Raw genomic sequence first — 26,728 nt, forward strand, 5'->3', positions numbered from 1 at the left:
AATTATTAGAATAATTATAAGATATATATATTTTTTATCCTTACAATAATACCTCATTTCACTTTTCATAACATTTCATGAGTTCAAAGTTGTAGAATTCAAGACTAGAAGATGAGAGTGACCTTATGTTTGAGTACATTTGCTGATATGTCCAGAGGTGAGCAGATATACTATATTCTCTATGGTAATATGAAGCTACAAACAACCTCTGAGAGCTGAGTTGAACTTTACATGAACTCTCTCCATCAGAACTCTTTTCATTTTCAATTTTCTGAGATACACTAAGGTTTTGAGAGACTGGGTCAACATAAAAGTGAATTTGTGAATCTTTCGACTTCAATAGCATACATACCACAGTACACATGGTGCTAACAGCTCATTTCTATATCTTGATAAATGTATAAAACAAAGAAGTGCTATGAACATTTCAATTTTCCAACCTTTTCTTTGCATTAAAAGAATTGTAAACGTAAAAATTGTTGTCTGATAATTTAATGCAAAAATACAAGCAGACCGCAGTTTATTACACTCAAAATAAGTTTCTAGATTTGAAGACATGTAAATGTACTAACCCGTGCTCAGTGGCACATAGAGAACGCAGGCTGAGATACCACGTGCCAGTCTGTGGGTATGGTATCCTTAGCTTGGTGATATTTTTGGTTGTGTTAATGGATAGTTGAAATCCTGAAACTGATTCTGATGAAGAAAGAGCACAAAAGGGTCAAGGACCAAGAAAATGCTATTAAGTCCACCATTAAAGTTATTTGTGATTTTTCAAAAGCAAAATCTGAATTATTATTATGAGTGTTCAAAGGAAACCTTGGGAAGTTGTTTCCAAAAAACGGGCCTCGTTCTTTTTATATTGCCATGGTTTTGGACCAATGCTCTAGGGAACTTCATGTAATGTTATAAATTCAAAGTTGTCTTAATGAATATTACAGCAAAGTGCATTGGCCCAAAACCATTTTATAGACAACTGGAAATAAGTTTAGGCCTTTTCTTTCCATGTAATCTGTGTAGGAATATGAGGGTGAAGGTGACCACACATAATTTAAAGAGATCCATTTTGGATTAAATCTAAGATTTTCCTACCAGATTCACAACTGACTGATGAGTTGTCATGGAGGGACAGTGGCATTCCATGATTCAGGCAGCCAAAGACAGTAATATTCTCTCCTTTCATGGATGACTGTAGGGAAAAAAAAGTTTCAATCACAAGTTAATTAAAAATAACTTTAAAACACAGTCAGTGGGTGAGACAAAGTAGGTGAAAAGAGGGTTTTTGGGGGGGGGGGGGGGGTGCGAAGGAGAAGCTTATGATATAACCATTCAGAATGATATAATTTCATAGGAATATCAGAGAAAAAGAGGTTCTTTGTAGCTGCACAAAAGGCCAATCATCTCCCAGGAATTCCAATGGACAACCCTACTGAAATCACACAGGATTTTTTAAGGCTTGATATCTGGGCAGATTTAGTTTAGAAACTGTGATTTTTTTTTGCACAACTAAATCGTATATTTGATTCTAAATGCTGATGTTTTGAGTATATTTGTATGTTAAACTCTGCTCGCTGTTTGCTGTTCTGAGTGGGGAGATTTGTATTTAATTTTTTTGGGGTTAAGTTTGTTTTGTTGAGCGATCTGAACTAGTAATTCAGTCCCACTGTTACGAGCGGTTACCCTCAATTAAACTGCATGCACTTTTCCTCTCTCTCTCGCACTGATATTCACTGAGTGAGCGGCGCCGCGGTTTATGTTCGACTCAGGCTGGTGAACCAAATTCTCCCGCCTGTTTTGTCAGTTCCTTTGTGTGTCCGCTCATTTCCACTCTCACGTGGTATCAGCTCCATTTTGGATCTAACCCTCCATTTTGAACCTGATCCTCCATTTTGATTCCTTTGTTACCGCATCTGGACACACACACACACACTAGCATATAGCTCCACTGTTAGTTTAGGATTTCCTTGATATTTATTTGGATTATATTCAGCTAGTATTGGCTGTGTTCATTACTGCTTGTTTATAATAAATCTTGTTATATTATAATAAGTACTCCTGTTTGTTTTTGTTTGAATATTGTGATGAAGCCAGCCTCTGCCACGTCAAGAACTCCCATGTTACCTCAGAGTACTGTTATATTATTGGTGTTAGAAACTAACTGTAATTAGATTACTATTAGATTTGTATGGCAATAATTTAACTAGTTTCTCCCCTTTTTGATTATTTTGATTAACAATTAAGATACTCAACCTTCAGGGTAGATTTTGTTTTTATGAGACTCAATCAGTAACTTGCTATCATTTTTCTCTTGTCAAAGAGTGGTGCCCTGAGAATAGAATTGAATGAGTTGAATTCTATAATTTAATTATTCAATAATTAATAACAATTAATTATTGATTATTTCTGATAGTAAAACTGATTTAAACAACTAGTAGCACCTACATAATAATTGGTGCCCCGTGTGAGGCCGTGATAATTGTTGGCTTCCTCCAATATTCTTGCAAATAACTCCTTAATATTTTAGAGTAGCCAAAGGTTTCCCCTCTTGGCTTCCCTTTTCTCCAGGAAGTTCAAACTGCAAAGGCACAAGGCCGGTTGTGGTTGTGAATCATTGCAAGTGTTGTGTTAGTGATTGCTAGTTTGGTACTAATTCATTACTCCTTCTGTTTGTGTTTGAGAGATTCAGTCGCTAGACACTAACAAAGTAGTCTGGCGTACTGATAGCCATAATGTGATTATTAACACCTAAATTAGCAGCTCAAGGAACAGTTAATAATACAAAGCAGTTGCTCGTGAGTGACAGGTAAGTGGTTCCCCCTGTGCATTTTTTTCTCGGGATAACGACTGGTGCGTCAGTGTTTCCCACAGAGCAACGGGTATCGTAAGTCGCCACCCTCAAAACTCAGTTAAGCTTTCAGAATTGTTAACTCGTAAAGAGTTCCTATAGGGGTCCACTGGACATCACCCTCTCACCTGTCTAACCAGGGAGATATGAGTTGCCAGTCCCCATAAGCATCCGGAGCTGAAGCTCCCAGGTCAGGTGAGGAAACCTCACTGTCCAACTGGGTCGCTGACCTCCTCCTTGTCTCTAGAGAAGAAAGGGAGGAGCTTAACAGCTACACACAATCTCAGTGTGATGCTGAAATGGCCACCGCGGTAGATAATTCACACGATCCTCAAGGGAAGGTAACCACTATCCAGGAGGTAGTTTCTACTCTACCACCACAAGGCCCAGTTGCAAACAGCAACACTCAAGGGTGAGTTAAAGACACTTACAGCCCAGTATATTCGGCTTGATGCAAGCAATCACGCTTTACACCGAGACCTCCAGACTACAAATACTGTGCTGGAGGAGTGTGTAGAAAGACTCCAGTTGGCTGAAAAAGAAAGCTGAGAGGTCGCTGACAACCGAGTCCAGCAAGAGAATCGAGACATACGGGCTAAAGCTCAAGAAGCGCTCCGCTACCCCACCTTTGACCAGAGTGGGGCAGAGGACTCTGAGGATGGCACTACGGCGAAATACCCTATCCCCGGTTCAGGTAGTATTTCGAAACCATTGCTCCAACTCCCGGAGCTAGAGCGCATCCCTGTTCAGGACGTGAGTCCAACACATTTTGGGGGCAAGGCCACATTTCTGCAATCTTCCCCTCAGGCGTCTTTTAGGCCCTGCCCCAGCAGGATGCCTTCCTCACCACAAGGAGGAAGGCACTGGTACTCATCCTCTGATGAGTCAGATGGATACAAGTGGGACCAAGACACAGGTCTATGCATGCGCCAGCTTGACTCCTTTGCGAAGGACATAGAACGTTTCGACCCAGCAAGCCGAGATTCAAATGTCAACGATTACCTCAGGGAAATCAAACATTGTCTTGCCGACTTGCCTCATGCCTCGGCACGTGAGAAGTTGAAACTCATCTGGAAAACAACTTCCAGAAGTGTCCACGCTTTCGTTGAGACTCAACCGCCGTGCATTTGTGACAGCTACCCGAGGCTTTGCAGGGTTCTGTGCGAGGAGAACTTGCCATATACTGATGAAACATCAGCCACCCTCAGTGCCATCCGCATCCAACAGAAGCGGTTGGAGCCTCCTAGGGAGTACTTTAGGCGTTTAAGGAATGCATACTTCCAAGGAAGTAATGAGCCAGGTCTGGAAGAAGAGCGAGGTTTCAGATCTCTCTTCCTCCATAACCTCCACCCCTGCATGCAAACCCATATTACACTGATGTGTAAACAGGGCAGACCGACCATGCAGGGAATTAGAAAGATGGCCCAAATGACTTTGGAAACAGTCGTGCGTCCAAGTGATAAACCAGAAAATGATGTCAGAGTCCTAGACATCCAGTCTTCAGAGAGAGCAGACTTAGGGCTTGAGGATATGAAATACCTCAACTTAGAGTAAGCTGCAAAGCAGCAGCCCCAAAACACTTGCCCAACCACCCACAGGGGGGTTGGAGAAACCAAAGGAATGACCACAAGGGTCCCTCCCAGGGTCAGAAAAAAACAGAATCCCTTTCCAAAGAAAGGAATGTTGTGTTTGTGAAAAACCCCAGACAGTGGAATGGAAATAAAGGGAATCATTCGGAGCCTCCCGGAAAGAGTGATCTGAAGCGTCAGCTCAGCCTCATCCAGAAAAGCCTAGCGGACGTGACAAAGCACATCAAAGCGCCAGACGATGGCCACAAAAAACCCGATGGTAACAGTCCGTCAGCGTGACTAGGCCATACACTCCCCTCTTCCCCCAGAGTCTACTTTGTAGGCTGGGAGAAGAACACAGGGAAGACCCAGACGCACCCAGTGGCAGTCATGCCCAATACCCATGCTCCGCTCTTTCAATTCTTGGGAGACCTTGTCCATAAGGGTAATGCCAGACGCATATACACCTCAGTGTCGGTAGGAAGGTGTATAGACATCCATGCGTTACTGGACACTGGGTCTGAAATCGGCCTAATGTGCGAGGAGACTTTCGCAGAAGTCGCCAGGGCAATGCTCTCTCTTGGTAAACCACTGCAGACAGAGCCCTGTGATGTGAGCCTTGTCAGCTACACACAAAACAGAGCCCCCATCACAAAACGTGCTTGGCTTGATATCACCTTCCAGGAGATGACCCTCAATCATCCCATCTACATCTGTGCTTTCGACACAGAACAACTTCTAATCGGCCATGACCTGCTGGACCGACTGGCCCCGCTGATCGACTGCCTTCGCGGGCACATGTGGGCCCAGGTCGCAACCCCGAATCCGGTCCGTCTAGCCCACAGCCGTCATGCTTCAGACGACCGAGTCACTTATATCCAAGAGTCAGGAGAGACCACTTGTGACACTGTTCTTGAGTCAGCACTTTGTCATTACCCAGACATCCAGACTCATCTTGGCTTTGAGCCTCTTGAGTCATCTGTGACTCCACCGACACCGCAGCTTGGCGGACCCGTGAGCACCCACGAATCATTCCTTTGCTCACTACAAAACTCAAACCCAGCTTTGTACAGCCCCTGCATAGCTGGAGGCGTGCATGCTAACGGAATCTTGGTACCTGATGTGCTTGTCGCACTCTGGTCTGAAAAGTCTGCAGTTAGTCAAGCTTTGTATGACAAGCTGTGTCAGAACAGCTCCTCTCTTTCTTTCGTGCACAAAAGTCACCGCCTTCTTTATGCAGAGTCACCGCAGAGTCCTATCAAGGCCACTGGGATATGTGCTCTTTCCATTCAAATTGGAAAGAAGAGATTTACACACTTCATGAGTGTGATTCCCCAACTTGACCCCTCACTCCTCGTGGGGGCCGATATCCTTGTTAGGTTAGGTGCTCTGCTGGACACTTTCAACCAGGTCCTATGGTCTCAGGCAAACATTGAAAACCATCCGGCAGTGGTTGATCCAGAACACATGTTGTCTGATCAGACCATCCCTCAGGCGTGTCAGGCAGCAAGCAAGTTTGACCTGACTATCCCAGCTAGAACTGCAGGTGCCCCTGTCCGCCTCATGATCCTCAAAGGACAGATGATACCGGGTTCACAGGCATTCTTCCAACCCTTGCTATACTTCTGGGAACTCAGCCTGACCATCTGTGATACACCTCTGCTTGAGCTCAACAACCGCTCAGCTTACTTGCTTGTCCAAAACCTAACAAACATACCAATTGTTGTGACGGCACATAGACCATTAGGGTTGCTGATTGACAGCTCATTTCATGACTTCGAGCTCACAGTGCCCGTGATTGGAGAGTTGCCTCCATCCTTGACGAGGGGGGAAAAACTCGAACCCTTCCTTCTCACCTTCCCAAACAAAATGATCACTGTTGCTTGTCATGAGGCCTTGGGCACGGAAATGGACATGATTGTGTACACCCTCGCTGCTCACTCGGGTGACGTGATTTCAACTGGTGATGAAGCCGGTTCCCCACCAGAGGAACCTTATCTGGGATTCGAGGATGAAATAGCACAACAACTCACTAAGGCAGACGCCTTAACGACAGAGGGTCAAAGACAAGAACTGCGGAAGTTGTTTCACGACTTCCAACAGATCTTTTCAAGGGATTCCAATGACTGTGGAATCACCGAACTCCAAATGCACCACCCACATTCGTATGCCAGTACAGAATTCCTTTAGCCGCCTACGAGTCAATCCAAGAGATACTTGACACTTTGCTGAGGAAACGCATTATTCGGGAGTGTAACTCCACATACAACTCACCATTGTGGCCGATGTTGAAGCCAAATGGAAAGTGGGGCTTGACGATTGACTATCAACAACTGAACAAACAGGTCCCTCTTTCACGATGGCCCATGATCCACCTGGATCAGGAGCTTGCGAAAGTGAAAAGAGCCTGTTTCTTTTCGACCGTTGACGTGTCCAATGGGTTTTAGACAATGACAGTCGACCCAGTGGATCAGTACAAGCTGGCTTTCTCTTTTGGCAATCGACAGTTCACTTGGAACCGATGCCCATTTGGATATTCAAACTCCCCAGCTGAGTGTAATATATTCTTGCACAAAGCCATGAGCGATGCTGCTGCCCGCGGCAACCTGATCTATGTGAATGACATCCTTATGCGAAGTCAGACATTTGAAGCACACCTCACCGAAATACGATACGTGCTCAGCCAACTTTCCAGCGCAGGAGCCAAGCTGGCCCTCTCCAAGGATCAGTGGTGCCACACCAAGTTTGAGTACGTGGGCTCATTGGTGGGTGCCAATGGCATTGAACCCCAAGCAGGGAGAGTTCAAGCCATCGAAAACATCAAAGCCCCAACTGACATGTTGGGACTCAGGAGCTCATGGACCCAGTCTCAACTGCCATTGGTCGAAAGCGGCCTACGACCGATGACGTCATCTTGTCAATAAAACCAGCGGACAGATGTAGTTCAGCCTCTCTGTGCTAAGCTCTGGCTGGCTGTTAAGGGACATCTGTACCGTGCACGTACTGAAGTAGTTTTCCCTCTGTTTAGGACTGAGAACAGAGTTAGTTTTTCTAACCTCACCATTTGGCCACAGTAGAGTAAGATTAACTTAGCTTTGTTCAAGTCTTATAGTATACTTATAACAACTGGTTCAGTTTCACTGTAAAGCAACAGTGAATTTATTTTGAAAAACGGAAAGGCGACCAGTTTCCCTTCTCCCTCTTTTTCATTCAACACTGACTACCTTCTGCATTCTTCTCCATCGCTGGATCCGAAGAATAAAGCGGAGACGCGTCTTTTTGCTGACGAGTGTAAGACAAGGGACCATCCAAACCGTTTCTCCTGACTGCTCAATGCAACAGGAATTCCAACGGACAACCCTACTTAAATCACACAGGATTTCCCAAGTAAGGCTTGATATCTGGGCAGAATTAGTTTAGAAACTGTGATTTTTCTTGCGCAACTAAATTGTATATTTGATTCTAAATGCTGATGTTTTGAGTATATTTGTATGTTAAACTCTGCTCGCTGTTTGCTGTTCTTGAGATTTGTATTTAATTTTTTTGGGGTTAAGTTTGTTTTGTTGAGTGATCTGAACTAGTAATTCAGTCCCGCTGTTACGAGCGGTTACCCTCAATTAAATTGCATGCACTTTTCCTCCCTCTCTCGCTCTCATTCTCTCTCACTGATATTCACTGAGTGAGTGGCGCCGCGGTTTATGTTCAACTCAGGCTGGTGAACCAAATTCTCCCACCAGTTTCGTCAGTTCCTTTGTGTGTCCGCTCATTTCCACCCTCACGTGGTATCAGCTCCATCTTGGATCTAACCCTCCATTTTGAACCTGATCCTCCATTTTGATTCCTTTGTTACCGCATCTGGACACACACACACACACACACATATACACAAACACACACTAGCATATATCGCCACTGTTAGTTTAGGATTTCCTTGATATTTTTTTTTGGATTATATTCAGCTAGAATTGGCTGTGTTCATTACTGCTTGATTATAATAAATCTTGTTATATTATAATAAGTACTCCTGTTTGTTTTTGTTTGAATATTGTGTTGAAGCCAGCCTCTGCCACGTCAAGAACTCCCATGTTACCTCAGAGTACTGTTATATTATTGATGTTAGAAACTAACTGTAATTGGATTACTATTAGATTTGTATGAAAATAATTTAACTAGTTTCTCCCCTTTTTGATTATTTTGATTAACAATTAAGATACTCAACCTTCAGGGTAGACTTTGTTTTTAAGAGACTCGATCAGTAACTTGCTATCATTTTTCTCGTCAAAGAGTGGTGCCCCAAGAATAGAATTGAATGAGTTGAATTCTATTATTAAATTATTCAATAATTAATAACAATTAATTATTATTTCTGATAGTAAAACTGATTTAAACAACCAGTAGCACCTACACCCCTATCCACAGATGCCTGAAAATAAAGAAGTTTGCCCTTGCCTTTCACTCCCTTTATAAATAAAACAGAGAGTCTTGTTGAATGAGCGAATCCAGGACATGAGGCAAATTAGCGAACTGTCTCTCTCTCATACACATAAATTGTGGATAGAGAGAGAGAATCAGAAGAATCAGAATCAGAATGAGCTTTTACTGCCAAGTATGCTTCCACATACAAGTAATTGTTCTTGGTGACAGAACCTTCCAGTGCACAAACAATACAACAAGACAGATATAGATATAAAAAACAGAATAAAAATAAAGAGCGCATAGAAATATAAGTATATATAGAAATACACAATAAGACAAAAATATGCATATAGTATGTACAAATACAAATCTGTTATATACAGTGCAAGGGAATGTAATGCAGAAGAGGAAGGATATGTTAAATAATATAATTGACTAGGCTGTGTATTGCACGTAATTATAGTATTGTCAGAGGGTGAGGGGAGACAAAGGGACCCAAACGCAGAGGAGAACAGTTCAAAAGGATTTATTAATAACAAAGGCTTTCTGCAAGTAATATCAGGCACCAGCTGCAGTGGTGAGAGGAGTCGGGAAGAGTGTGTTTGTATGATAAGTGCGTGCATTGTGGAAGTCAGGAGCAATCTGAAGAGAGTCCGTTGAAGCTGGTGTGGTGCGAAGCAAAGCCCAGGTGAGTTTCTCCCCGACACATGGGCAGAGACCGAGGAATCCTCCTCCAAGCAAACTGGGCAACAATACAGGCGAAGGTGAAGGTGGCAGTGAACAGGAAGTTAACCACACCTCTAGAGACAGGCAACCAACAGACACACGAGCAATCTCCAACTAAATAAGTGAGCATGGTTAACATTTGACAGCAAACAATAAACTGGCAAAGAAAGAGGGGAAACACAAGGAATAAGCAGGGAGCGCAATAAGAGTAAAGCAGGTGGAACGTGCGAGTAAATCATTGCTGTGATCAACGTCTGCCCGAGAACAATCAGCGCTCCCATGGAAACGCTGATCACGCATGCCGGCTCCACCTGTGAGACACGACGGAGAGAGAAAAACAAACAACAGTATGAGCCGGCACAAATGCCAGAACCATGACAAGTATAGTTTTAACTGTTCATGAGATGGATATCCTGAGGTGAAAAAAACTGTTCTTGTGCCTGATGGTTCTGGTGCTCAGTGCTCTGTAGCGTTGACCAGAAGTCAACAGTTCAAAAAGGTAGTGGGATGGGTGAGTGGGGTCCAGAGTGATTTTACCAGTCCTTTTCCTCACTCTGGAAGTGTACAGTTCTTGAAGGGATGGCAAGGGGCATTAATAATCTGCTCAGCAGTCCGAACTGTCCTTTGTAGTCTTCTGTTGTATGATTTCGTAGCTGAATCAAACCAGACAGTTATTGAAGTGCAGAGGACAGACTCAATGACGGCTGAGTAGAACTGGATTAGCAGCGCCTGTGGCAGGTTGAACTTCCTCAACTGGCAAAGGAAGTACAACCTCTGCTGGGCCTTTTTCACAATGGAATCAATGTGGGTCTCCCACTTCAGGTCCTGTGAGATGGTAGTGCCCAGGAACCCGAATGATTCCAGTGTTGCCACAGTACTGTTTAGAATGGTGAGCGGGGTCAATGTTCAGGTGTTCTTCCTAAAGTCCACAATCATCTCCACTGTTTTGAGCGTGTTGAGCTCAAGGTTGTTATGACTGCACCAGTGAGCCAGCCGTTCAACCTCCCTTCTGTATGCAGACTCATCTTCATCCTGGTTGGGTTAATTTATTCCATAGGAGAGCTGAGATGATGGTGTTGAAAGCCGAACTAAAGTCCACAAAAAGTATCCTTGCATATGTCCCTGGTCTGTCCAGATGTTGCAGGATATGATGCAATCCCATGTTGACTGCATCATCTACAGAGCTGTTTGCTCTATAAGCAAATTGAAGGGGATCTAGAAAGAGTCCAGTGATGTCCTTCAGGTGAGCCAACACCAGTCTCTTAAATGACTTCATGACCACAGATGTCAGCGCGACGGGTCTGTAGTCATTAAGTCCTTTGATCTTGGGTTCTTTGGGACAGGGATGATAGTGTATCATTTGAAGCAGCAGGTAACTTCACACTGCTCCAGTGATTTGTTGAAGATCTGTGTGAAAATGGGGGCCAGCTAATCCGTACAGGATTTTAGACAAGTGGGTGAAACACCATCTGGGCCCTGTGCTTTCCTTGTCTTTTGTTTTCGGAAGACCCAGCACACCTCCTCTGCACAGATGTTAAGTACAGGTTGAGTAGCGGGGGGGATGGGTGTTGCAGGAGGTGTTGGTGTTTGTGTTAAGTGAAGGTCAGAGCGGGTGTGGGGTTTGAGACTGGGCTTTTCAAATCTACAGTAAAACACATTCAAGTCGTCAGTCAGTTGTTGGTTCCCTATAGTGTTGGGGATGGTGTCTTAAAGTTAGTAATGTCTTTCAGGACTCTCTGCACTGATGCAGGGTCGTTAGCTGAAAACTCGTTTTTCAGCTTCTCAGAGTAGCTTCTTTTAGCCACTTTAATTTCCTTAGTGTGTTTTTGGACTGATTATTCAAGATTTTATCCCCGCTTCTGTAAGCATCCTCTTTGACATGATGAAACTGTCTGAGTTTTCCTGTAAACCATTGTTTGTCGTTGTTGAACATTAAATAAGACATGGCGCATTCTAAAATTCGAAACAACTATGCCCAGCTACGAAATTTCTGCCGCGCCACAGAGCGCAACTCACATATCTTCCATTAAATTCAACCCATATCATTATCAAAGGATATAGATTATTAACTTTAGCATTCTTCATACTCGAAAAAGGGAAAAACCTTGGTAACTTTTGTGTGTACTGTCTGCAACCTGAACCGCATCGACATGCCCCGTGTTTGATACCTGTGCCGTGTCCTAGCCGCGACGCGACACGGCGTGGCGCTTCTCGGACCACAACAAATAACAGTGCTGGAGTGCATAAAAGATGGATTACAGAGTGAAAATTTAATTTATAGCAAAACAACGTGAAAAGTTGTGTTTATATTTAATGAAAAGAAATATAAATTTTTGAATACAGTTTATTTTATCTGGATTTTTTATCTCTTGCATGTATTAAATCTTCTAGTGAATATATATGAAATAATTTTTTGTTACAAAAAAACAAAACAAAAAACAGTAGAGGACAATGCCATTAAACAATTTTATTACACTAAATATAAATAAAATACACTTTACACTATCTTCTATATGATACAATCTAATACAATTGTCTTCTGGCTATATATATATATATATATATATATATATATATATATATATATATATATATATATACACTAAAAAAAGTTAGTTTTATGTACACATATGATCAGGAATAAATGCTCAGGTCTATGTTTAGTGACTTCAAAGACCTAGTATGGAAGTATCAAAATGCAAGAACACCATGTTAATTTGTTTAGATTTTTACATATTTTGCATCTGTACATTTTAAGTACATACAGTATACAGATGGCTTTTTACTTGAGTAGTTCAAACAATGGTGTATTTTCCTAAATGCAAAGCAAGTTACCATTGTTACAACATGCAAATATATTTAACGCGTTAAATGAGTTCTTTTTTTTATCCTGGTTGGAATCAATTTCAGTGGTAGTATTCAGCATCTTTTTTGTGATAAGAGCAACTGTCTATAACATTAGAATATGGGCAATGCAACCATGTAATCTAAATATGAACAAACAGCCTCTCAATGCAGGCTTCTATCAAGCCAGTGTTCTTAGTAATCAGTACAACACTAACTGAAATATACTGGCTTCTCTTTTGCTCCATATTCAACGTTGAGTGCTTTAATGTCCATTCTGTGCCAAGCACCTGTGTTGAACTGGCCTCAAACCAGACCCCAATTTGGGATGCAAGTTTTTAACAATGATGGATGAGCAACTAGGTTCACTCTGGGCAGCTCTTGGCTGTTATTCAAGCCTCTTTCATAATTAACAGGCCACAAAAGTTTCTTGCACACATTCAGAAGTGAAGTGACCACATGAAAGTTGACAAGTATGCTGTTAAATGTAAAAAAACAAACAAAAAAAAACAATACTACATTATTGGCATTTATCAGACAGGTAAGCATCTGATGACTACAAATTGTTGTTGAAGGAAAAAGGAGAACCACTGATAAGCAGTCTTTGCTGTTTAGAATGAATATTATGTCAATAACTGGGATAGAAAGGGATTGAATTGTTTTACAGTTGTAGGGAAAGAAAGTGAACCCTTGGATTTATATGTATTTCTGCATTCCGTCTTATTGGTTGGGATCAGGTTAGTTTTTGGCAAAGTCATTTTTCAAGATTCACATACTTTTTCCAACCTGTATTCAAAATGTTTACACGTGTTCAATAAAGGCATAAAAAAAAAATTGTTTGTGTGTTATTTAAGCAGCCCATGTTTGTCTGCTAAGACTTAAAACCAGGTAAATCCAAGGGTTTACAAAGTTAAAACTACATAAAAGCAATCATAAAAATAGCAAAAAAGGTTGTATATGCAGTTCATTTCATTATATAAGGCAGCTTAAACTTCAACCAAATTGATAGCATTTTATGCTTAATAAGTAATGAATTAGACTGTCACAATGTATAAGAATACACTATAGTTCTTGACATTTTCAGAGTCAAATGACTAAATTTAATCTGATTAATTCAGTCATTAAGTCAACATATTGAACAACAAAAGATTACAGTAGAAGAACAATGACGAACAGATGGAAGGAAAATGGGATAAATGAAATTCTTTGCTCTCCACTATATTACCTCTCAAGCTAATATAGGGTCTGTTTCAGATAATAAGCCAACTATTTTCAGTTTTTCATCTTCAAAGGAGTATAAAAAGAGGTCAAAGGAACAGGATTCCAACTGCAGCTCTATTAGAACCAATTTATATTTTCTGTATTGAATATTGAAAATGCTAATAATTCACATTCTGTACAATCTGACAGATTGCCCCTCGTCTACTGATTAAAAATGGTATTTTGTTTGTCCTTCAGTGGAATTTTGACATTTTGTCCAGCAGTCTTTGTGTTTAAAATGTTCTCTGAGGGACACGGTATTCAGTGCATTCTCTCTCTGCCTTCAAACTTGAAGGACGTAATTACTGAGAGAGCATGAAACACTATGGGGGATCAACTTCACCTTCACATAGGGTGGGCTTCCTCACACAGAAACACACACACACACAAACTTGTTTTTATATCATTGTGGGGACTTCCCCCCACAATAGACTTCCATGCATTTTATGGATTTTATACAGATCTTACGATAATTTGTATCCCCAAACCATAACCCTACACCTAAACCTAACCCTCACAGAAACCTTTTTGCATAATTACGTTTTCAAAAAAACATCATTTAGTATGTTTAATAAGCCATTTCCCTCATGGGGACCGCTGGCTGGGCCCCACAAGGTAGATGATCTCAGGTCTCATTTGGTCCCCACAATGTAGTATAAACACATACACATACACACACACACTTCCTTTGGCCTTTACTGCAGCTCATTAGCCTGATGCCCTTGGCTTTCTCTCAGACATGCATGTCTGGTTGAGGACATACTCATGAGCTGAGGGGACAGTGTGCATATGCGTATGTGTATTGTTTTTTGTTTTGTTTTGTTTTGTTTTTTCTACAGAAAAGCTGCCAGAGCAATAAGCTAAACAGTTTACAATTATGCAGGTCCAAATGTATGACACAGACACAATTGTTCCAAAAAGTTTTGAGCACACTCAAGGCACACTTAAAATGTATGTATGTCTTTGCATTGGATAAAAAAATATAAAAAGGTGTCAAGACAGCACACTTTTAAAGCAAAACATAAAAAAAAAGAAGTGTTAGGTTTGAAATGGAAAAACTAATATATATTATTTAAATAGATACTGTAGAAATGAAGTCATCAACTAAAAATCACCTTCACACATGAGACCAGTTGGTTAAATGTCATTGCAAATAAATGTCTCAATAGTAGCATCATTTGTTTGCAGATAATTTGTTATCTAATGCAATAAAAATGAATACCATTAAGTGTGGCTTAAGTGTCTAAAAGTGTCCAAAAACGTTTTGTATATCAAAAGAGAAAGTGGTCTAGAAAGCTCCCTCTCTTGTAATGTGTTAATTATCAAATTTGATGACACTCAACCAAAACGTTATATGCATTTTGACTTTTAAGTCTTGAACTTTCAGGAAAAATGTAATTCATTCATAAAAAAGAAATAACGCCTCTTTGAGCACTGCCTTGCTTTAGCAAATATTCTATTTTTTATTTTTTTTTTATTATTATTTTTTCTTATCGAAATGTAATGAAATGCCAGCAGACATGGATGATAAATGGAGACCCGAAGATTGTTATTTTGAAAGTCAATTTCTATATAGACACAGATAAATACATTTTGCAGTCTGGACTACAAAAAAGGTATTCAATTCTACCACTGAACTTGATTCCACCAAGGATAAAAAAAATAAATAAACAAAAAACACAACTCATTTAACACGTTAATTATATTTCATGTTGTAACAATGGTAACTTGCTTTTTATTTACACATTGGTGCATTTAGCATTTAGAAGGCCTGGTACGACCGAACTGGTTGCACTGCCCTAAGGACGGCCCTGTCTCCAAGATGTGCCTTTGAGGCCCATAATATCTAAAATCATTATCTCTGCAATAAAGGGTATCAGTGCATTTATATCAGTTTTTGAAATTGAGATTTTTCATCAAACAAGCATGTAATGCCACTTGTGCTGCTGCAGATTTGTTTTACCCCTTGAGTAATTCTCTTTTTGATTCACTGAGATGATTCCTGTTTTTGAGTTTCTGAGCCTGTCTGAAGCTGACACTTTGAGTGGATCCAAGCATGAATACGGGCCCCCTTTTATCTGATCATGCATATTTATGCCCATCCAAACTGGCTCATTATGTCAGACAGTTGACATTTTTCTAGATTTACAGTTTTTTTTCTTGATTGCTAACAAGCATCGATCAATATTGAAGTCACTTTTTCAAAACTCTTCAGTCAGCATAACCAACATGCATCTTGGCCAAACAGTTACTGAAATCTCACATCCAAAACTCACTCAAACCACCAAAACACTTCATACATGTCTCAAAATAAGCTTGTTCGACCATAACAATGGCAACAATTCTCATTCAGAAAGCATACATTGTCACTCTGAACACACTGACCTAAAAAACACTAATAACAGGGAGCATTACATGAATGATTAACTTTTATCTTTGAAGTTTGAATGATTTTTCACATAAATCAGTATTTGATTATAGAATAACATCAACACCTTTTCACTGTATTGACTGTAATTGTCACGTATTCCCTGTGTTTTTGCTTAGACTTTTATGTTGAAATTCTTGTTTAGTTCCTGTTTCCTGTGGTTTTGTAGTCCTTTGTAGTTTTTTTCATGATTGGTTCTCTCTGATTGTTTCCCCATGTGTTCCTCATTCTCTGATTGTTTCCCCAGGTGTTTCTTGTCTTCCCTTGTGTATTTAAACCCTTGTTTCCCCTGGTTAGTTTGTCAATCTTTACATGTGTTCTCATGTTCTGTTCTTGGTTTCCCGTGTTTTGTTTTTATATTCTGAGTTTCTTTGTTCATCCTTTTGTTAATAAAGCTGCGTTTAGATCCTCATTCATCACCTGCCTCGTCACAGAAAGACTGACCAAAAAAATGGATCTAGCAGCCATGTTCACTCAATTGAGCTGGGCGGATTTACCCATTAGGGAATACTCCCATTTCTTCTGTGCCATCGCCAGCCTCACAGATTTTGAGGACTCCCATCTCAAGGCAATATACCGAATAGGTTTAACCTATTATCGGTGGAGGGAATTGCCTGAGATGGGAGACTACACATGGAGGGAATATGTGAGGTTAACTCAGGACACTCTAGAATCTGAGGATCCTCCTCTCCCTACGCTGACCCCGGCTTCAGTGGTCTCGAAGCCTGCCACGGCCAACGAGCCAGCGCCCACGCCGGCCACGGCCACGAGCCAACGCCCACGCCGGCCACGGCCAATGAGCTAGAAGCCTCGTCCGTCCCAGTGCCACCGTTGTTAACATCGGCCATCCGGAGGAGGAGGAGGAGGAGGAGAAGAAAAGTGTTCCCGAGTCTCCGCCCATGCCCACGACCACAGAGGTCATTCCCAAGTCTCCTCCCATGCTCACGACCACAGAGGTCGTTCCCGAGTCTCTGCCCATGCCCACGACCACGGAGGTCGTTCCCGAGTCTCCGCCCATGCCCACGACCACAGAGGTCGTTCCCGAGTCTCTGCCCATGACCACGACCACGGAGGTCGTTCCCGAGTCTCTTCCCATGTACACGACCACGGAGGTTGTTCCCAAGTCTCTGCCCATGCCCACGATTACAGAGGTCGTTCCCAAGTCTCCGCTTATGCCCACGACCACAGAGGTCGTTTCCCAGTTTCTGCCCATGTTCTCGACCACGGAGATCGTTCCCAAGTCTCATCCCATGAACACAACCATGGAAGTCGTTTCTGAGTCTCTGCCCATGCCTACGACCACAGAGGTCGTTCCCGAGTCTCTTCCCATGTTCGCAACCACGGAGGTCATTTCCCATTCATCCAGGACTCTTTGTCTCGACCTGCCACGGCTCCGCCCCTCAAGCCTGTCACGACGCCGCCTGCCACGGCTCCGCCCCCAGAGCCTGCCTCGGCTCTGCCCCTACAGCCTATTCCTCCAGCGGCTCCGCCCCCAGAGTCTTCCACAGCTCCACTCCCAGAGTCTTCCACGGCTCAGCCCACTCCCCCAGAGAATAATATTCCTCCAGCAGCTCTGCCCACTCCCCCAGAGACTATTCCTCCAGCGGCTCCGCCTGCTCCCCCAGAGATTATTCCTCCAGCGGCTCCGCCTGCTCCCCCAGAGACTATTCCTCCAGCAGCTCCCCCAGAGACCATTCCTCCAGCGGCTCCGCCCGCTACCCCAGAGACCATTCTTCCTGCGGCTCCGCCCGCTCCCCCAGAGACCATTCTTCCTGCGGCTCCGCCCGCTCCCCCAGAGACGACTCATACAGCGGCTCTGCCGCCTGACCCTGTCCTGAGGCCGCCTCCCAGGCCTCCTGACCCTGTCTCGGCCTTGTGGCTGCCTCCCAGGCCTCCTGAACCTGTCTCGTCCCAGGCCTCCTGACTCTGTCTTGGCCCTACAGCCACCTCCCAGGCCTCCTGACCAGTCTCCACCTTGAGGTTATCTCCTTGGTCTCCTGGCCGTCCGCCTGATCTGCTCTGGTCTCCTTGGTCTCCTGGCCGTCCGCCTGATCTGCTCTGGTCTCCTGGCCGTCCGCCTGATCTGCTCTGGTCTCCTGGCCGTCCGCCTGATCTGCTCTGGTCTCCTGGCTGTCCGCCTGATCTGCTCTGGTCTCCCTGGCCTCCTGGCCATCTGCCTGATCTGCTCTGGTCTCCTGGCCGCCCACCTGATCTGCTCTGGTCTCCTGGCCGCCCGCCTGATCTGCTCTGGTCTCCCGGCCGTCGGCCTGATCTGCTCTGGTCTCCCGGCCGTCCGCCTGATCTGCTCTGGTCTCCCGGCCGTCTGCCTGATCTGCTCTGGTCTCCCGGCCGTCCGCCTGATCTGCTCTGGTCTCCCTGGTCTCCTGGCTGTCCGCCTGATCTGCTCTGGTCTCCTGGCCGTCCACCTGATCTGCTCTGGTCTCCCTGGTCTCCTGGCCGCCCGCCTGATCTGCTGTTCTACTTGGTCTCCTGGCCGCCCGCCTGATCTTCTCTATTCTACTTGGTCTCCTGGCCGCCCGCCTGATCTGCTCTGGTCTAATTGGTCCTCCGAGCCTGCAGCATCGCCCTGGCTCTCGATCCCTCCAGATCCACTTGGTTCCAAGCCTCCCTGACTTTGCCTTGTTCCTCTGCTCCCCTTGCCCCTTGTGCCCCCCTGAACTACCCGTTTTCCCTCACACCCCATGGACAATTTGTTTTTTGTTTTTGGAGCGTCTGGAATCTGCTCCTTAAAAGGGGGGCTCTGTCACATATTCCCTGTGTTTTTGCTTAGACTTTTATGTTGAAATTCTTGTTTAGTTCCCGTTTCCTGTGGTTTTGTAATCCTTTGTAGTTTTTTTTCATGATTGTGTTCTCTGATTGTTTCCCCAGGTGTTCCTTGTCTTCCCTTGTGTATTTAAGCCCTTGTTTCCCCTGGTTAGTTTGTCAGTCTTTACATGTGTTGTCATGTTCTGTGCTTGGTTTCCCGTGTTTTATTTTTTATATTCTGAGTTTCTTTGTTTATCCTTTTTGTTTCCTCACCTGCCTCATCACAGTAATAAAGTATATGTAACAAGAATGAATCAGAAATGCAGAAATTTGCTTCAATATCCTTTATTCCTTCTATATCTTTGCATATAGTAATTTACTTGTGAAAAAGAAAAAGTTGAAACAAAAAACAAATTCCTGAAATTTCCCCACCACCCTGTCTTCCTTGATGCATGTTTCCAAACAAAATCTTTCCGAAGCCATCCTTTTTTGTCTGTTTGTTAATGAGACTAAAAACAGGACACTATGGTAGGCTTTCAGCTGAAATTGCATTCAACTGTGTTTGGAATGATTAAATATTTTCCTAAGATTTTTTAAATACATCGATCAGCCACAACATTAAAACCACTTGCCTAATATTGTGTAGATCCCCCTCGTCCTGCCAAAACAGCGCCAACCCGCATCTCAGAATAGCATTTTAAGATGATATTCTTCTCATTACAATTGGACAGAGCTGTTATCTGAGTTACCGTATACTTTGTCAGTTTGAACCAGTCTGGCCATTCTATGTTGACCTCTCTCATCAACAAGGCACTGCTGCTCACTGGATGTTTGTTTTTGTTTTTGGCACCATTCTGAGTAAATTCTAGAGACTGTTGTGTGTGAAACTCCCAGGAGATCAGCAGTTACAGAAATATTCAAACCAGCCCATCTGGGGCACCAACAATCATCCATGTGATTATCTAATTAGCCAATCGTGTGGCAGCAGTGCAGTGCATAATATCATGCAGATACGGGTCAGGAGCTTCAGTTAATGTTCACATCAAGCATCAGAATGGGTAAAAAAAAATTGATCTCAGTAATTTGGACCGTGGCATGATTGTTGGTGCCAGATGGGCTGGTTTGAGAATTTCTATAACTGCTGATCTCCTGGGATTTCACACTCAACAGTTTTTTTTAAATCCTCTCTAAAAGACTTATTATGCTTTTTTATAAGAATCACCTACTCTGGAAAAAAAAATCGATACAAAATGTCTGTTATGTGATAACTCTTCTCACCAATACAGTTTGAGGCATGTAAGTTGTCAAAGAAACCTGTTACAAAGCACTCACTTCCCTCTCTTCATCATTAGCTATAACACACTCATAACCACTCAGTCATTTGTCTGGAGGTGGAACCCAGATGAAAACTGAAGCCAAGAGGGTGGTTATATAGTGAGTGCCACTGATAGGTAAGCAGCCATGAACAATAGCCCATGCGGGGAAACCCCGGTTCATGGCCAGCACATGGCTCCTGTAAACAAAAAGGACCACAGGCTAATCAGCCTGAAACCCCAACAAGATCAAAATGTGCTAAAGCTCTATATGAAAGGAATAATTGACGACGGACGGTTGAATTACTGAAATATAATTTAAAAAATTTAAACAATTCAATGGCCCGGAGTCAATTATTCCACTTATACCATGGTTACCACACCTTAAGACATCATTCGAGGTTTTTTTGCGCGGCTTGCACTGCTTTACTGGAGCACTTACTGGAGTAATAAGGTAGTGCGTTTGTGCGTGTGTGTGTGCTTTTGTGTGTGAATTTGTGTTTTAGTGATCGAAAGAGAGAAACTCAGAAACTTAGAGAGATCTTTTCTGGAATTACCTTTTTTTTTTTTTTTTTGCAGCTCTCATCAGAAGTTTTCCAACCCCACTGAGATGCAGGTGTGCACTGATGTGACGGCTTTGTTTTTGTTTTTTTGCTTGCGAGTGTGTGCGCGTAATGCATATAAGTATGTGTCCACGTGTGTGAGAGCTTAAGAGAGGGAGCAAAAGGGTGTTTTCCACAGATATTTCAGATAATATAGAAACTGTTGTATTGATCAAGTGTATCTAGCATTGATACAGCTCAAGCCTTCATTGCTAGTTTGAAAACGTCACTTTAGAACTAGCAACTGAGGATGCGCTACATTGGAGTAACAAGGTAGAGCGTGTGTGTTTGCGTGTGTGTGTGAGCGAGAGAAAGAGAGAAACTGAGAGAGATTGCATATGGAAGTGGCTCTCGTCAGGAATAACATCGCTTCAAATTGCCAAGACGTAAGTTTAAGTATACTTCTCAGCAGCAGCGAGTGCCACCATTCTTGTTATAGCTTTCCCATTGCTAAACAACTGTTTACAATCCCACTGAGTCGCGGGTGTTTGCTGACCATACCTTTCCCCTTTGCTCTTGGCGAGCAAAGGTGAGCAAGTGTTTTCAATGCATTCCTATGGAAGTCGAGTGCCACGCTCGCGAGGTGCATTGTGGGATTGACAGCAGCGCGGAGCAAGCGTAGAGGGTGACCGAGTGCGTCGAAAAATTACAATTCCTCTGCTTAATGCAAATGAGGAACGAAAAATGCCTGGCACCAGCCAATCATTGTGAGCTGAAAGCAGTGACATCTGTCATAAGCACTTAAAATATCCCTTTAATGCTGGAGTTTCTGCTGGATTCAGTGCTTAAATCACATTATCATGTATATTTCTGACTTTAAACGGACTTCAAATGATGATTGCATGCATTCATTGTGGCAATACTGTGGTTGGGTAAGCACTGTTTCCACATTGTGGGCATTCGGAAATGAAGCTGGCATCTTTCCAAGTGTAATCGCACTTATATAAGATTATATTATTGCTCGTATACTGAAAATAATAAGAGATAAAACGCACTGGCTTTGCATTTTACAAACACGCCCCTAAGCGGCAGCTCTCTGGTGTGGTGATCTGTGTTCAGCTGAGTTTTTCCACGCCAGTGGATACGTAGGGTGACTTTGCTCCTGAGAGAGTTTGTGTGAGAGCGAAAGAGAGGGAGCACTACGGTGTGGGTGAGACGAGGGAGCACGAGGGCCCTTTTCAACCGAAATTGAAATAAATGTAGGATATTATAGATATTGTTTGACATTCTTGACTGATTTACTTTAACCAATGTTTTTGTTTCATATGGTTATTTTACTGTGGTAGCATGTATGGTGTATGTGTGTGGGTGAGATGAGAGTGAAAGAGAGAGAGAGAAAGAGAGGGAGCCCAATGATGCTTTTCAATCGAAACTGAAATAAATTTAGGATATAGACTTTGTTTGTCATTCTTATCCTATGTACTTAACCAATGTCTTTGTCTTAATTGGTTATTTTGTTGTGGTAGCCTGTACGGCTCTAAGAAATAACTGAAATAATTTGGCGAAGTGATATGGAACTGTTTTGTAGCCGTGCGTTTACTGGAAAAATAATTGCACAACTTAGAACGCCCATCAACCAATCAGAATCAAACATTCAACAGACCCGTGGTAAAAAATATAATATCTATATAATATATTTAATATAATGAACTCTGCATCAATGTAGCATATCAAGTAAAAACAATAAAAAATCTAACTTCATTGACACAATGCTGTTTAAATAGAATTAAATAATAACAATGTTTAAAAACGCACACTTACTAAATTGTTAGGATGTTCTAAAAGGGCTGCTGCAGATTTTTGGAAATCAAATTTAAGACTTTTTAAGAGCCTTTTCAAGACCTGAACAAATAAAATTAATACGGTATCCACAAGTAGATAACACAATGGCATTGCTCCGAAATAAAGGATGGTTATTTACTGCAGTAATGTTTGTTTTTTTAATTATTTTTTCTTTTATTTAATATTGTTTTTAAATTTTTTGGACTGTTTTGGTTTGTGAACGGCGCTTGGTCTATGCAAGTTTCTCTTGTAAACAATGACGCGCTTCCTGCCTCCTCCTCCTCCACGTGTGACCTTACCAACGAGCTTACTTCATCCCTCTCATGAGCGCGCATCACAGAGATGTACGGAAGCGAACATTTGTAGTTAAAAAGTATATAAGTATTGTTTTGTTTCTAAAAACAATCAATCGTTTGGGTTCAGAAGAACTTTATTTGTCGACTGGAGCCGTGTGGATTATTTTGATGCACCCTAAATATGTATTTTGGACCATCCCTTCAAACACACCATTCCATGACAATTTATCTGTCAAAAGGAATAATATTTTACAATTAAAATTTGCAGCATACATTTATCACATTGTACAAGATAGACACATTACATTGACACACAAAAAAATTAAAGGTATGGTTCAAAACTGAAAATTCTTTCACTTCCTCACCCTCATGTTGTTCCAAACACATATGACTTTCTTTGCTCTGTGGAACACAAAAGGAGATGTTAGGCAGCATGTAAGCCTTATTAACCTTTCACTATCATTGCATCTTTTTTTTTCATACAATGAAAGTGAAAGGTGACTGAGGCTAACATTTAGTCTAACACCTCCTTTTGTGTTCCACAGAAGAAAGTCATATGTGTTTGGAACAAATAAAGGGTGAATAAATGATGTAAAATATGATAACATTTTCTTCTTCTTTTTTTCCATGAACTATCCCTTTAAAAACTTTGGAAAGGTTTAAGCCATTTCGACTCACCACATTGAGTTTGAGCTCCATGTTGAGGACACCTCCACTGTCCAGCACCGGCATTAAGTTGATGGCAAATATCGCAGCCCTGTCTGGTGGGATGGAGATGTTGGGCCCAAAGAAGATGTAGAAATGAACTGAAAATGTATCCAGCTCATTGCGCAGTGTTGGTCGGATGGGCCAGCATTTATTGGTGTCGGCGGTGGGCGCTAAGTAAGTGATGCTGTCCTCAGCAGATAATATGGGTCCTTGATTCGAACTGTTCTGGGACAAGTTAGGCAGACTGGCAGCAGGCAGGGTTTCTGGCAAAGAGAAGCCCATAGCAGTGCCAAATGACTGGGGCATGTTCATGGCTGAGGAACCCTTGGTGATGGTGGGCTTAGAACAATCTGCAGAGAAAATATCAAAGGATGTGTTAAAAATTGGAGCGCACAGATTTTCCACTGAGAAATTTGAAGGTGAAGCTCGTTAATAGAGTTAAAATAAGTATGAAATGAAGATGTCTTGAACTCTGAAGAATCCCTTGACAGAAGCTGACAGCTCAAAAAACGCACTCAGGTTACTCTAAGGCTAAAAGCATCTTCCTCTCATTCCCATGTCTCTTTGTGCTTGATCTAAGTAGCATTTCAGTGGAGACACTCTTTTTTTCAGTTTCATGCACAAGTTTAGATGTCTTCGTCAAGATGACAGGCCAAATGATTGCTGAAAGTGTCTGTAGTTCGAAGAGATCTGACTCAGTTGTGTGTAGAATCTTACGTAGACCACAGAACAGCCAAGGAAATGCAGGAAGAGAACGTTTGTTTCATCTGATATTTCCTTCATCTGATAAGTCTCTCAGCTCTGCAAAACTTTTATGCCAGACAGAAAAACTACAAAACCTTGATTTAGATTTTGAAGCCTTCATTCGAATTGTGACAGATTCTTTGCATTACAAAAATGTTGTCTCCCGACACATAAAAATGAGGTTATGATTGTTCTTAACATCTTTTAATTGCAGGCTTTGTCATAAAACGACACTTTGTAAATTAGAATGGATTACAGAACACACTTTGATTAAACGTAAATTTGCAAAACAATGCTGATGAGTTGAGATAACTAATTGGCACTGATGAGGACAACAAGGAAATCCTCCACACATTTCATTGTTGCCTGATTGCCTCAGGGTATAAATGTTCAGTTATGTTATTGAGGACTCAAGAGTTTCAGGATTATATTTCTCTTATCACCCAAAGCTATCACAGAACCAGTAAAACAAGTGAAAATAGACTAATTTCAAACATTATGTCACGTTTCCCCCACAGTTTCCTGTTTTTACTTACTGTATTTCTCTTACTCTTTCACTTCTCTTTAAGGGATAGTTCCCCCAAAATTACAATTTTATCAGAATTTACATGTCCCAAACTTTTTTATAGAATACAGAAAAATATTTTAGGCAGAATGTTAGCCTCAGTCATCATTCACTTTCACTCCATCCCTTTCATAAAATGAAACTGAATGGTGACAAAGGCTAAAGGCTAATTTATTCTTCTGAGTCGAACCTAAGGTGTAGGCTACACATAGCTACTTACAGCGTAGCCTACGCCATAGCCTGACGTGTACCTTTTCAAAAAATTTAACTGCACATCAACGCAGACCACAACAGCTGTGATTGGTCCACTTTAACCAAAGACCATCCCCCAGGATGAATACAAGGACATCTGAGGTAGCGCCACATTTTATCCAAGTTTATTTTAATATTTATGCATTATATTACATTGTATTTGGACTCGGGACCATCAAAAGTGATTTGATTTTGATTTAAAGCAGTTGTCTCAATCAGGAGCATCTGCTTTTTTATGTTCTGTATGTGTTTCATGAAGTTACAAATGAAATGCGACAAAGTATATCTGTTTACAGCTTATAAACTCTAAAAGCTTTTTTCTCCAGGGTTTTTCTTGGTAACAATTTGATATGTGAGTGAAATAATATGTTTTGTATTCTACTCACAAACTTTCCAATCGACACAAAGATTTGACCGTTTGACAGTACTGTATGTGTACAGTAAATAGTCATATTTCATAAGTTATGGAAACTTGTGTTATTCAGGTGAGTAGTTAAATAATTTGACGTTTCCTTTTTTAACACGGAACGTCAAAAGTATGCCAAAAGATTTATGTATTATTGTTTAAACGACTCAAGAGCAAGCATACAGTAATTTTTTTTGCCTACAATACAGGCAACATGTGTAATAAATAACATGTACTTAAATTTCAACGTTCACATACTTTGAACTAATTTTTGATGCTACAATAATTTAATAAATACTTTTGAATCCAGAAATCAAATCGCTTGCATTGCTTTTGTTTATTTATTAAACATATTGTTAGCATTTTGGCTGTGTACTCACTGAACGACGCAGACACTATAAATGCAAACCAACGTGTTGGCCACTACGCGGAGCCTACGCCATAGGTTCGACGCTGAAGTATAAATCGGCCTTAACATTTTGCCTTTTGTGTTCCATAGTCCTGTGAAGTTATTGACTTCAAATTATGACAGAATTGTAATTTTTAGGTGAACTATTACTTTAATTTTCCACTTTATTACCAACCCTTAAGCCAGTGATGAGGGAAGGTTTTCAATAGTTACGGCTTGACTTTAGATTAAGGGTTTTACAAATTCACAATCCTAAAACAGTCCTAAGCGATGAGACAAGTTCTCCACGCTCAAAAGCGGATTATTATTTCCTCAGGTGGGTAGGGTAATTAAATGTCAGTCAATGCAGAGCTCATGTACCTGGATTCTGCGGACCTCAATATTTTATGTAGCCTCACTAGGGGTGGCAGAATAAAACTGATTCTCTGATACATTGCAATTCTTTCTCCAATCAATTCTCAAAAATTCTGAATTGATTCTGAGTTCAATTTAAACCACGGAAGCACAGTGGCACACATGTGCACTCCAGATACAGAGTGAGATGCTAGAAACAAATGTCAGTCGTGTAAATACTAAAGCCAAGCAAACACTTCAGAACTGATCACAGACTGGGTGTATCAACTACATGGCCATAGTCACAGACTCGTGCTGATTTTGAAAACAGCTGTTAAAAAAAGGCTGAAAGGGATAAAAAGAGTTTAAATCTATCTGAGTGTTTGTACTGATAAAAAAAATCTGGAGGACAAGATGCATCGCGATGCATCGAGAATCAATTTGTAATCGAAATGTAACCCTTTG

The 26,728-nt window shown here is 41.8% G+C and overlaps 1 protein-coding gene across 1 annotated transcript in view; it reads right to left on the minus strand.

Annotated features, from left to right (window-relative positions):
* The window catches only part of tmem8b (transmembrane protein 8B), a 202,086-nt gene that overhangs the window by 17,924 nt on the left and 157,434 nt on the right, over positions 1–26,728 (minus strand). Inside the window, exons 6-8 of the mRNA XM_051696663.1 lie at positions 23,525–23,904; positions 1,093–1,189; positions 573–696 (exon numbers count right to left, since the gene is read on the minus strand). Coding sequence (XP_051552623.1) covers positions 573–696; positions 1,093–1,189; positions 23,525–23,904 — 601 coding nt within the window. The remainder of the gene's footprint in view (positions 1–572; positions 697–1,092; positions 1,190–23,524; positions 23,905–26,728) is intronic.

Source organism: Myxocyprinus asiaticus, chromosome 4 (genome assembly GCF_019703515.2).
Source record: "Myxocyprinus asiaticus isolate MX2 ecotype Aquarium Trade chromosome 4, UBuf_Myxa_2, whole genome shotgun sequence".
NCBI lineage: Eukaryota > Metazoa > Chordata > Actinopteri > Cypriniformes > Catostomidae > Myxocyprinus > Myxocyprinus asiaticus.